Source organism: Nelumbo lutea, chromosome 4 (assembly GCF_056320005.1).
Source record: "Nelumbo lutea isolate HS-2025 chromosome 4, American lotus-T2T, whole genome shotgun sequence".
Taxonomy (NCBI): Eukaryota; Viridiplantae; Streptophyta; class Magnoliopsida; order Proteales; family Nelumbonaceae; genus Nelumbo; species Nelumbo lutea.
Genome location: NC_142687.1, coordinates 5,742,295 through 5,755,055, shown reverse-complemented (window position 1 = coordinate 5,755,055; position 12,761 = coordinate 5,742,295). Strand labels below are relative to the sequence as shown.

The 12,761-nt window shown below is 39.5% G+C and overlaps 1 protein-coding gene across 2 annotated transcripts; it reads right to left on the bottom strand.

The window, feature by feature from the left end:
* Window positions 1-5,073: 5,073 nt before the first annotated feature.
* On the bottom strand, window positions 5,074-12,497 carry LOC148853573 (U-box domain-containing protein 6-like). Of its 2 annotated transcripts, none has more exons than XM_088986558.1 (6): window positions 12,138-12,497; window positions 11,423-11,508; window positions 10,902-11,087; window positions 9,779-9,886; window positions 6,963-8,134; window positions 5,074-6,309 (listed from the first exon to the last, which is right to left on the bottom strand). In XM_088986558.1, exons 2-6 carry the CDS (start codon window positions 11,471-11,473, stop codon window positions 5,256-5,258), a joined length of 2,571 nt encoding a protein of 856 aa, XP_088842684.1. In that variant the 5' UTR covers window positions 11,474-11,508; window positions 12,138-12,497; the 3' UTR covers window positions 5,074-5,255. The 2 variants fall into 2 exon arrangements, with proteins under 2 accessions (XP_088842684.1, XP_088842685.1); XM_088986559.1 differs by having other exon boundaries at window positions 11,423-11,511; window positions 12,138-12,408.
* Window positions 12,498-12,761: the final 264 nt, after the last annotated feature.

Here is a 12,761-nt window from a genome sequence, read left to right as displayed (position 1 = left end):
GTTGCAAAAGGGTGCCAAAGGATCGACAATTAACAAATTACCTCCTGATATACCTAACGGGTCTGCGACACGTGGGGAGGGATGGAAGATAGGCCTGAATTCTAATAAATCTGGATTGGGCCATAAGGCCTATAACCCTCAATACGAAGGCAGAATCCAGAACTAAATTGAGAGCTCAATAATATTAGGTTGACTAAGGTTGAAAAAGAGAGATTGCGTCAAGCATCAGCATTGACCATTTGTCATGTACCTCTTCTCGTTGAGGCTAGGGTTTCCGAGAAATATGGTGGAAAATACCGCTCAAAGGGAAAGATGTCGTTAGCCAACAGGAAACAAGACCCAGGTAATTTGAATTCAAGATAGGGAAACTGTTTAAAATTCATCATAAGTTTTCAATATTTCTCTTAAATTCATCACAATTTTTCAAATTGTCTAAAATTCACTATGTCACATTAAACACACTAACGGATGTTAATATATTATCATTTTAATCTTCATAGAAAAATATAAAATATATATAAAATAAATTAACAGGTGTTAATATATTACCACTTTAATATTTAGACATGAAAAAAGGAAAAAAGTTCAAAAAAATATTTTCAAATATAAAATACATAAAAACATAGAAATTACAAAAAATATAAAAAATTATAGAAATTGCAAACAAAATAAAAAAAAAATTATTTTCAAATTATAGAAGCTATAGGAATTGAAAAACAAAAATAGAAAATAAAAATTGTAGAAAAAACACCAAAATTATAGAAAAACACATAAATTGTAAATAAATAACAAAAATACAGGAAAATTTATAGATTGTAGAAAATAGAAAAATGTAAAAAATAGAAATTATAAAAAACATAGGAAATTATAACAAAACACTAAAAATGCAAAAAAAAAAAAAAGAAAATTGAAAACTGAAAAAGACAACTTTTCCTCTATCTCACCATACAAGGATAATTTGACATAAAAATTGTTATTTATGATGACATGGACACCTTTATTAAGAAGCATTACCGATGCATTAAAAAAAGATGAATTGTGAAAAATAAAAACTTATATGAATTTTAGATTTTGAAAAGCTATGATTTAAGAGAAATATTAAAAACTCATGATGAATTTTAAACAATTTTTATGACCAAAATTTGACACGTTAGCAGAAATCATAACAGAATGGATGGGACCTGATCGCCCATGATTGAAGTGGTTGTCTGGAGGTCAGGTGCTAACTGTTGGAATACTCCCCTGTGCCAGGCGGTTACGTGACATCCCCCGTTCTTGACCACGGGCTCGTCCTCGAAATTGAAGTCCGGAAATTGTTGCTGAAGCTGGGACAGAGGTTCCCAGGTCGCGTCTTCCTTACACATGCCTTCCCACTGAATCAGAGCCTCAGTGACTGTTCGATTCCCACATTTAACCATGTGTTGGTCCAGAATCTTACAGGGTTGAGGAAGGAAGGTTCCGTCGGCTGCCACTGGTGGAAGAGTTGGTTGGCTTAGGATGAGGGCACCCATCGCTTTCTTAAGCCACGAAACATGCACTATAGGGTGAATCTTGCATCCGTCTGGTAACTCCAATCGGTACGCAACCGACACGACCCGATCCAAGATTTTAAAGGGCTCGTAGAAGCGGGCGGCTAGCTTTTGGGATCGTCAAGCAGCAACGGTCATCTGACGGTACGACTGATGTCAAAGGAAGACGAAATCCCCTGTTTGAAACTCCCTCTCTGTCTGTTTCCGATCGGCAAACTTTTTCATTCGTTCTCTGGCTCGATTAAAATTTTCCTTCAAGAGTTGCAATGTCTTCTCTCTAGCTTTTAATTCATCTTCAACGCTCTGGACTAAGGTGGTTCCCAGAACATAAGACAAAAGGTTCGGAGGGGGGTAGCCGTAAACAATCTCAAAAGGAGTGACCTTGGTGGTTGAATTTTGGGAGGTGTTGTAGCACCATTCCGCCAGCAGTAACCAGCGACACCATTGTTTAGGTTGGTCCCCAGCGACACCATTGTTAAGGTTGGTCCCCAGCGAAACACCGCAGATAAGCTGTGAAAGTCTTGTTCATGATCTCGATTTGCCCATCCGTTTGCGGGTGGTAGGAAGAGCTTAAATTAAGTTGGGTTCCTTGCAAACGAAAGAGTTCCTTCCAAAACAACCTTGTAAACACTGCATCGCGATCACTGACGATGCTTTTCGGCATCCCATGAAGTCGAAATATCTCTGCCTTGAATATCTTAGCTACGTCCCTGGCGGTGTATGGGTGTTGTAATGCTAGTAAGCGGCTATATTTGGATAGGCGGTCAACTACTACCATGATCACTGTCTTATGGTTCGAAGGCGGCAACCCCTTGATAAAACCCATGTTGATCTCGGTCCAAATTTGTTCTAGAATAGGTAACGGTTGCAGAAGACCGGGCAGCGGCAAATTTTCTATCTTGTTCTTTTGACAAACTTCAGTGTTTAATCCATTATCTAACTTGTTTTCTACACCCATGCCAATAGCAAACATGTTTAATCCTATGCATTGTCTTGTGGTATCCTTCATGCCCGCTTCTTGGAGAGTTATGCAGCTCATCAAATAGTCGTCATCTGAGAGCGGACTCCTGTGGTATCACCACTCTACCATCCTTCCAAATCCATCCATCCCTGAGCTTATATTTTCCCTTATTTTCTCCCCTGTTTTCGATTTTCTTCCTCAAAGCCTGCATTTCCAGGTCAACCTCTACTTCTCTTTGCAAGTCAACAATCCAATCTGCCACAAGCCCAGAGATAGCCGCCAATTCTCCATGAATGCGTCGAGATAAGGCATCGGCAACCAAGTTGTCCCGCCCCTTCTGGTATTGAATTTCGAAATCATAACCAATAAGCTTACTCGATAATTTTTGTTGGAAGGGTGTGGTTGCTCGCTGCCCTAGAAGGAACCTCAGGCTCTGATGATCGGAGCGAACAACGAATTTTTGACCGAGTAGGTAAGGGCACCACTTCTGTACAGTTGTTACCACTGCCAAGAGCTCTTTGTCATAAGTGGACATGGCTAAATTTCGGGGGCTGAGAGCCTGGATGAAGTAAGCGACTGGCCGTCCTGCTTGGGATAACACCGCCCCGATGCCTATCCCGCTGGCATCACAGCCTATGATGAAAGGCAGATCAAAATTGGGTAGTGCCAAAACTGGAGTAGTGATTACTGCTCTTTTAAGAGCGAGGAAAGCCCTTTCTACCTGCTTGCCCCATCCCCACGCTCCTTTCTTCAACAAATCAGTTAGCGGCTTGGCAATCTTTCTGCAGTTCTGGACGAACTTTTGGTAATATCCTGTCAACCCCAAGAATCCCATAAGCTCCGTGATGTTAGTCAGTCGCGGCTAGGACTGCATACACCCTACTTTCTCAGGGTCCACCTCCACCCCTGCACCAGATATCACATGGGCTAAATAATTTACTCTATTTTCTCCAAATGAACACTAACTCAGCTTGGCATACAACTAATGGCGCTGCAGTCACTCCAAGACCTCCTTTAGGTGTCCCCAGTGTTCTGCTTCAGTCTTACTGTAAACAAGAATGTCGTCCAAAAACACTAACACAGACCTCCTCAGTAGTCCCCAGAATACGTCATTCATTAATGCTTGAAAGGTGGAAGGGGCATTAGTAAGCCCAAAAGGCATAACTAAGAACTCATAGTGGCCTCTGTGTTTGGAAGGCTGTTTTGGCAACATCCTCTTCCTTGATATGGATCTGATGATACCCGGAGCGGAGGTCCAGCTTGTCACTTGGTTCATCGATGACGGCCATGGGATACTTATCTTTGATTGTCACTTGGTTCAACCGTCGGTAATTAATGCACAATCTCCATCCCCCGTCCTTTTTCTTAACCTGCAAGACCGGAGACGCAAAAGGGCTGTTATTGGGTCTTATAGCACCTCGCTCTAGCAATTCCCGAACTAACCTTTTGATTTCCCATTTCTGGTAGTGGGAGTATCGATACCGCTTTTAGCAAACTGGCCCAAACCCTTCTACAAGTGGTATTGCATGGTCGTATCTCCTGCGTGGGGGAAGGTTCTGTGGATCGGTGAAAACATCTGCATAATCTCGGAGTAATTGTTGGATACCTGGCTCGACTGGCCTGACCGGAAATTCAGTTTTTCCAATCAAATCCTTCACTACCTGCAACAAGTATAATTGGCTAGCTTTAGCTGTGTGTTTTTGTATCCTCCTTTCGTCGGTCAGTGTTGCCCCTCCTTTCTTCAGCCCTTGTAACCCGGTGAGTCCCCTACTCATTCTGAAAGCTAAGCGTCATCGTTGAGAAGTTCCAAGTGACCTCCCCCAAAGTCTACAACCATTGCGCCCCCATTATCGCATCGACCCCTGGTAAGGGCAGCAGATAAAAGTCTACTTGCAACATAATACCCTGAGTTTTGATCGGAACTTCATCGCACCTTCCTACTCCTCTCAACTTTTCCCCGCTAGCCAGTCACAGCAAATCCGGTGTCCACTGTCAAAGGCACTCTAGCCTTCTCGGCTACCCTCGGATCTAAGAAATTGTGGGTAGACCCACTGTCAATCAGTATAGTAACAGGGTGAATGCCGAGAGTACCTTGAATTCGCATGGTTTGCGGCGACTCCATCCCGTTAATGGCGTTCAGGGATATCTCTGTTTCAAGTTTGGATGGGTGAAATCAATGCTGAGTTCCTCCTCTTCAAACGATTGAGTTCAGGGATAGGAAAAGAGGGAAAAGAGATAAGAATGGAAAAAGAAGATGATATTTCAACATGGGTATTTCAATAAAAATAGGTACAAACTAATTTGCAAAAAGTATTTGAAAAATAAATTGATTCATCGATTTAATATTTTACATCTTGGTTAAAGAAAGGTTTTTGCCGAATTCTTTAAAAAATTAGGGAAAATTTTTATTGAAGTAAAATATAGGGGAAATTTTTCATGTATGTCCGAAACTTGAGGAGAGGTTATTTGTATTTTACCCAAAAGAAAATTAATGTATGTATTACACTACAAATTTGCATTTGTACTCCTTCCCAACTGAGCATTAAGCACGTTCATTTTTTACCGTCTTTTTTTTCTCTACAGTTATAAAAGACTAGAAAGTTGAAAATGACTATTGATTGGACTGTACATTTTTTCTTTTCTTCCAAGACAATAAATAATGCCCCCAGGGGAAAAAAAAAGAAGGAAAAGAAAATATGAATAAAAAGAAGAAAAAAAAAGAGAGGAATACAACATAAATATACATTGATGGCAAGAGCAGAACTCTAACACTGGTGGATAGAAGACATGTTCTTGCTCTTCCATATGATGGCTGACAAAACCCTCCCCACCCTCCTTGAAGCCGTTTTATGGAGTGGGCCGAGTGGCCTTGACGCATGTACAGGTACAGGTGCAATGGCTAGGGCTGGTGGGGCCGGTGGCGGTTGGGACCCTGAGTTGGGACCACATCTGGATTCCTTTGACTCTGGAGGCTTGGGGTGCGTCCTGGATTCCTTGCACTCAGGAGTCTTGGGGGGCGTCCTGGACTCCTTTGGCTCTGGAGGCTTTGGGGGCGGCGTCCTGGGGCTGGGGCGCGTCGTCCTGGACTCCTTTGGCTCTGGAGGCTTGGGGGGCGGCGTCCTGGACTCCTTTGGGTCTGGAGGTGGAGGGTTCGGGACCGGGGGTTGCGCTTGAGTGTGAATGGGAGGTGGGTCCCGCTGTCGCTGCTCCCGAAAGAGCATTAGCAGTTTCTGTGCCTTATCTTTCCCTCTGGCAGTTCCATTCACTGATAGTGACACCAGCGCAGGTATTACCCCCTCTCGAAGCACTAGTTCAGTGCATTTATCACTTCCGTTGCATAAAATTAAAAGACATGCGACGGCTTGCTCCTGCACGATAGGCTCACCGCTGTCCAAAATAGACGCAAGCCCGCTGATAAGCCCTGTTGTTAGTATGATTTCTCTTTTTCCCGATTTACTTGAGGCTAGATTTGCAAGTACAGCGATTGACTTTTCTATCCATGTCCTGTCAGCGGTATCTGTGAGGGTTGATTGCAGCCCTTGAAGGACGCCAGCTGAAAGAAGAACGGGGATGTTGGGGGGGTGACTAGAGAGATTGTAGAGGGTATGGATGGCGTCAAGCTTGCATTGGGGTTCAGTATCTTCCTGGAGGAGACGAATAAGGAAGGGAACAGCCTGGCTTGAACCAATGATTGGCTTTGCTTGATCCAGGCAGGAGATATTGAGATAGAGAGCTGTAGCTGGTCCGCATGAGTTGGGCATGGGGATCATTTCTTCTAATAGTGGAATTAATCCTGCAGATAGCATCAATTCCTTGTTCCTGCAACACATTGACAACACATAATGGTAAGAACTAATTCATGCCAAACCTTCTTAACACTACTGGACGGAGTGGAAGATAAAAGCTTCCAATTATATTTTTAGAAAGAGGGACCTCGGCCTTTTTTTTATCAGAAAGACATAATTGCAATTACGGAAAGAGGAAACTTGCGTAACTTGTTATAGCCACATAGTCAACCAACTGGACGAAGAGTTTCAAATCAAAAGTTCAAAATAGCGGCCACCAATCCTTGGTTTTTCTTTTAATTGTGAAGCAGTATTTTGTTATTTAGATGATTACAAGGTTTAAAACGGTGCATAATTGTAGAGCCACAAAATCATACAGATAAAAGTGAACAATGATCAAAAACAATCGCTTGACTTGAAGAGAATTTAGTGCTGGCAAGCCCAATAATATCAAAAGCATGTCATTACCATGGTAAGAACATCCTCCTTTGTAACAATATACACATGGTATTCCCCAGAGGGATTAACTTAAAATCTATTTTCAAACAAATTTTACTGATAAAGTATTTTGTTAACAGCAATTCATGCTGCTATTCTAGTCTTTTACTCTTTCATGTATGCATTCGATGGCTATTGGCCATGACAGACATTTTAAAAAAACCAGAGAAATATTGAATGAGTACAGACCTGTTATTGTTAACGGCAAGGTTGAAAAGTGCCATCGCTCCAATTTCCAGGGCCTTCTCGTTTTTCTCATGGATAACCAAGCCCAAAAACCGAACAAGGGCATCAACAAACCCATTGGCCCCCATATAAATCCTAGCTTCTTCATCATCCTTCAGTAAGTGTCGTATTTGTTCCACCACTTTCCACTGCCTCCCCAAGTCTTCCCCCTCACGCAAGACAGATAGGAAATTCCCATACATTTGAAACACGTCCGGTTCAGAGTTCTCCTGGCCAGACACATCTTCCACCTTATTTCCTTCAGCTTCATCAACAGTCCCACTCTCGTCAAGGGGTACTACCTTCACTCCCTTCAACTTGCAGGAGTCAACACTCTCGACCGACCTTGAATTAGTTGATTCAGACTCAGATAATGCAAGCCTCCAGTAATTTAGATCAAGAGACTCCGGAGGCCCATCAGGAACAGGAACTCCATTATGTTCACACCAACTAGCAATAAGACCCTTCACACAGTAATTTGGAGTTAAACAAAGATGAGAGAGCTCTTGCTGAGTCTTTGGACAGGTGTTATGCCCATCACTGAACCATTTCTCAATGCAGATTCGCTCATAGGTCTGTCCGGATGAGATGATGACTGGGTCATACATGAGCTGCAATGAAATTGGACACCTCAACTCCTCAGGAGGCACTGGAATTTGCCCTGACTTCCAACCACTTGGCTTGAAATTGAAAGAACTCAATTTCGAGAACTGTTGATCGAAGGCATGGAAATTCCCCCCATGCCCACTACCATCCTCAAAGGAGCACTGAACAGTTGGAGAACAAGGACCAGATCCCTGTGAATCATTGTCATCTGAGAATTTGAAAAACTTGGAATATTTTCTCATGAGATGTAAAAGGTAAGCCACAATGGATTCCTTTCGCTTGTCTTCCTCAGCACAGGCTCTTTCAATCAGCTTTTTGAGAGCTCTCCTCTCAGTCAGAGCTGCTCTTGAAGAAGTAATGCCAAGCTTTATGACAGCCTGGTGAAAGGTTTCAAGCTCATTATTGTCATTACAATTCCTATTAAATTTTCTCTCCTGCTGAAGCAAAGTAATCACTTCATCACCAACTTGCTTCTCTGATGGATTAAGTGAGAACACTGTGCCCTGAAGTTCAGTTACAATCTCTGAAATCTGCAATGGACATGATGACAACAGAAGGTCATATTTCTACTTGGGAAACAAATGGCTAAATGGAACTAGAACCATTTGGCAGATCAATGTTGCCAATCACTTGCTATGTATTGACACTTTTTTTTTTTTTTGAAAAAGGTAATGTGCAATTGTATTAAAATCAAACATTACACACATAAATTAAGGACCCCAAAAAAAGTCTATCTTCAAAAAGGGTGATGACATATCATCTCCTCTAAAACAACAAAGAGTAGATACACCTTCTAATCATCCCTACTGCAAGATTAATCACCACCTCCTCTGGATTAGTCTTTTGGTCTAAAATTCTACCATTCCTTTTTGAGCCAAATGGCCCAAAGATAAAGGCACAACTGCCCAACAGACTTTTCCTTTTGTAGACATATCTTGAACTTTCCACCCAGATTGAAGAGCCTTAACAGAGGCAGGACAGTGTCAGTATACAAGAACAACCTTGCAGAAGAAAGCCAAAAGCCACAGGAGGGGAAGATAAAAAGAGGGAACCAAAAACATTTTGCTACGATGATCTTCTTATTGTTATTTTGCATAAAGTAAATATGACTATTTTGAGTAATGGTTGTTTATTCTTATGACTAATGATGGAACATTTTACCATTAAAAAAGTATAACCCAGGTTTCCAGCACCTGCCACCCAATATGGATGATCTATCCCTACTTCCTTTATTGCTTCTAGTTTCCTTTGTTTGCACTTGAAGTAAATAGTATGTTTACAAATTTTTTTCCTGGGAAAATTATAATGGGCTCAAGGGCTTTTCAAAAGCCTAGAAATAATAAAATGAAGTAGCATTCTGTCTCAGAAGAATCAAACTACTACTCAGAGTCAATTCCACAGCTTAATTGGTAAACATACTAGACCATAGCCATACCATCTGAATCCTACTTATCCAGCAACAGAATGACTAATGACCATTTATACTTTTTATACAGGTTAACATGATGCTTTCTAGATAGATAAGTTTGTCAAAATCAAGACGGCACTAGCATAGCATGGTAAGAAGTACTCTATCTCCTGCTTGTGGCAGTGGAAGAGTACAATCACTTAAAACAAAAAGATTCAATTGATAAAAGGATCAGTTAAGCCATGATACCAGTTCCAATGGCCAATTCCCATTTAGCAAGTGGAAAAAGAACCACCTACCATTAACATGGATTTTTTTTCTTTATTTCAAGGATTAATGTTTGGAAATGTAGTCAAATACAGCAAAACATGTGAAAATTAACATGACAATTTAGAAATCTACAGAATTTGAAAATCCTTTTGTTTAATAGTTCACCAAAGAATCCAGTACAAATATTGTCAGACTTCTTAGAAATCACACAAGAATACCCCTAACTGGAACTTCTTTATAGAAAGCAAATTGTTACAGTCAAATGGAATTGATCACCGATGTTTCAATTTTCAACCAATTCAATACATTTCTAAATATTCCAATGAAGAGCCACCTAATAAGTATGTAAAGTTGCTTAAAGATGAACTAGAGATAGATTTATATTATTCAGGTCAATCAAAAGGGAATCACAAGTAGAGCATTGAACAGACAAAATCACAATTCAAGAAAAGAAGATTGGGGGAAAAGAAAAACAAAAAAACTGAATAATATTTACCTGAGAACCAATTGCTTGTGGGACAATCTCTTCAATACGCCTAAGGCTATCCACAAGAGCAGACCTTACTTTCTCAAATTTTAAGAGGATAGAATCTCCGGTTATAGCCTATATGATGAGAAGAGAGGTCATCAACAAAGTTCAAAATGATCTAAAATGAGTTGAAAAGATGGGGAAATGTACAGTTAGTATGCCCTTAAAGATGTAACTTTGTGGAAGACATACATAGCATAACAACTCAAAGCTAGTAATATGATAAAGAAACTGAATTATGCAGATATTTATGAAGGGAAAATCTATGATGCGGGAAAGACATGGTATCGGAAGAGTCTTGACCAGTCAAAATCCACCCATGAATTTTGATAAATAACACCAGATTGGCTACCATGTTTATGATTCTAGTTGATTGGTCAGACGTTTTTCAGATATCACATATTTTCCATATCATAGTCAAACCCATTTATGAATGGGTTAGATCTCAAACATCCAAACTGCTCTCTTACAGGGAGTGCCAAAAGAACAACTATACAACAAATTAGTTATTCTACCCAATAAAAAAAAAGCACTGTTCATAGTTCCAGCTAAAGCCCAATGGATAACACATATATAAAATACAACAAAAAGTTAAAACAATACTGTTCAAAGATATAACAAGACAAGACAAGAGTCATAGAGATTGAAAATATATATATATATATATATATATATATATATATATATATATATATATATATATTGTTGGAAATATAAGTACATTGGTATAACAATTAGAGCCTGTCCATAGTAATATTTGAAATAGCACTGTCCATAGTTCCATCTAAAAGCCCAATGAATAAAACATATATAAAATACATCAAGAAAGTTAAAACAATTTGTTCAAAGATATAAGAGCGGTGGAGATTGAAAAGAAAAAAAAATATTGTTGGAAATATAAGTACACTGTTACAACAATCAGAGCCCTGAACCTAGGAAATTCTAAGTAAATCGGTGATAATTTGAGACAAAATCAAATACTGGCAAATCTACCAAGTAATAGCCCTTTCATCAGAGAACCACTAGTTAATGTCATAGTAGTGAGCAAATATTGCATAAAAATGATCATGCAACAGGGAAGCAATTGTACCAAATAAAGTTTACTACACTCCGAGCAATGCTGAAGAAGAATCTTGGCCTTCTCAAGTACTATGTGCAATGAACATAATGCCTGTATACCCGACCTGCTCCTTGGCCGTGTAGCTTCTAATTCTGGAAAAATTTCCAACACTTTACAAAGAATTGAAGAGAGATGTTTACACATCTCTCCATATAACTGCATGTGCAGACAGAAACTTGTTAACCATTCACCTTCAGCAAATGAAACTCTGAAGCATCGTATTTTTGGAAGTTAGAGTGTTAGTGAGTCCAAGATTCAAATTTGACAAAGCTTACCAAGAACCCTAAGAATCATTAATCGAACATAAGCCATCAAAGCACATTGTTTAACGACCAAAAACCCTAACCTCCCCAAGAATTAGCACCTTTAAAAAGAATGCTTTAACTTTCATAAAACCCGGGGAAAATAAATAGAGGATTGGAGAAAGAAAGAAATGCTAAGGAACTGTACATCATCGTTTGGCAACTTGAAATTTATATAGGCATAGATACCTTAGCATCGCTGGCTACGAAAAGACTTTCCTCAACCCCGGCAACATCCATATTTCCCGATCAACGATACTTCTACAGGTTTATACCTGCTGATGCGAAAGCAATTTTTAAAATTAGTAAACACAAAAGAAATATCATGTTCCACTAATTATTTCATGATGAATCAGATTCCAAAGTCTATAAATCAACAAGAAACCAACAAAAACTAGCATAAGGTTGTGGTTTATAAGCAAAAATGGTCAACTTAGGGATTGAACGTCCCCTTGTTCCTGATGAAGAATAAAAAGAAGTAACGTGTTAATAACCCGTTACCTCTCTCTCTCTCTCTCTCAAATGCCGAGAAAGATTAGGCACAACCATTTGCAGCATTTCAAGTTTCAACGAAAGGAATTCATTTTGATTTAAGCATTTTAGCGAGTCAAATGATTACAAAAGGACAACAATATAGGAAAAAAGAATACACGATCACCTGCTGACATCTCGAAATTTATGAATAAGGAGACTGAAATGCTACATTAATTAAAAAAGAGAGCAAGTGAAAGAAAAGCTTATAAACTATAGTAGCGATTTGGAATCGAAATAATATGTTTATAACTCGGAAGACATTAGAGCAACAAAAAACTAGGAAGAAAAGAAAAACAGAAAAAAGGTAACAAACAGAATGAATCTTCGGACGGGAAGAAAAAGAGCCCAGGGTTTATAAAAGAAAACTTACCCGAAAAACCATAAACATATATTTCCAAGGAGGCTTCATGGCAAAAGTTCATGGAGATCAACGTAAGAAATACCAAGCAGTGTTTTTAGTCATCTGTCCTGCTGTCATCTCATCTTCTCTGTAATCTTGTAATTGGGAGTTAGGGTTTCGATCGGTTGTTTCAGAGGAGAAAATCCGTTGCAATGGTGAAAACGAGGGAATGGAGAAGAGGCATGTCACTGATTTTTTTTGGATTTTCTATCTAGTGCTGCTGACATGTCTATATGGGCGCAAGGAATAACCAAATTAAAATAATCAAACGAAATAAACAGACGCTTGCAACTGATTTTGGTTTTAATCTTCCTTTTCAGTTATTTTACCACCGTATATTGTTTGTTTTCCTGTTTATTTATTGTTTATATTGTTCGAATCGCATATTGGAATTTTCGCCGCTTTTATCTCCCGGTTTATCGGCCGACAACTGCCGACTTCCGCTTTTTGTCAATTAGCAGTTTCGTCATGTGTGATGACCAAAATGCCCTTCTTCGGGGATGCAAATGCTTTCATTTAACTAAAAAAATCGTGCTGACATTTTTTTTACTGATCGACTAGTTATGAACACGTATAATTGTTCATACCTATTGT

What these genes read in the sequence shown, in the direction of transcription:
- LOC148853573 (XM_088986558.1), bottom strand. Translation starts at nt 11,473, where the DNA reads ATGGATGTTGCCGGGGTTGAGGAAAGTCTTTTCGTAGCCAGCGATGCT. An exon ending in CACAAGCAATTGGTTCTCAG is followed by an intron (nt 8,135 to 9,778) that starts GTAAATATTATT and finishes TGTCCATTGCAG; the next exon opens with ATTTCAGAGATTGTAACTGA. An exon ending in CTTGCCGTTAACAATAACAG is followed by an intron (nt 6,310 to 6,962) that starts GTCTGTACTCAT and finishes AATGTGTTGCAG; the next exon opens with GAACAAGGAATTGATGCTAT.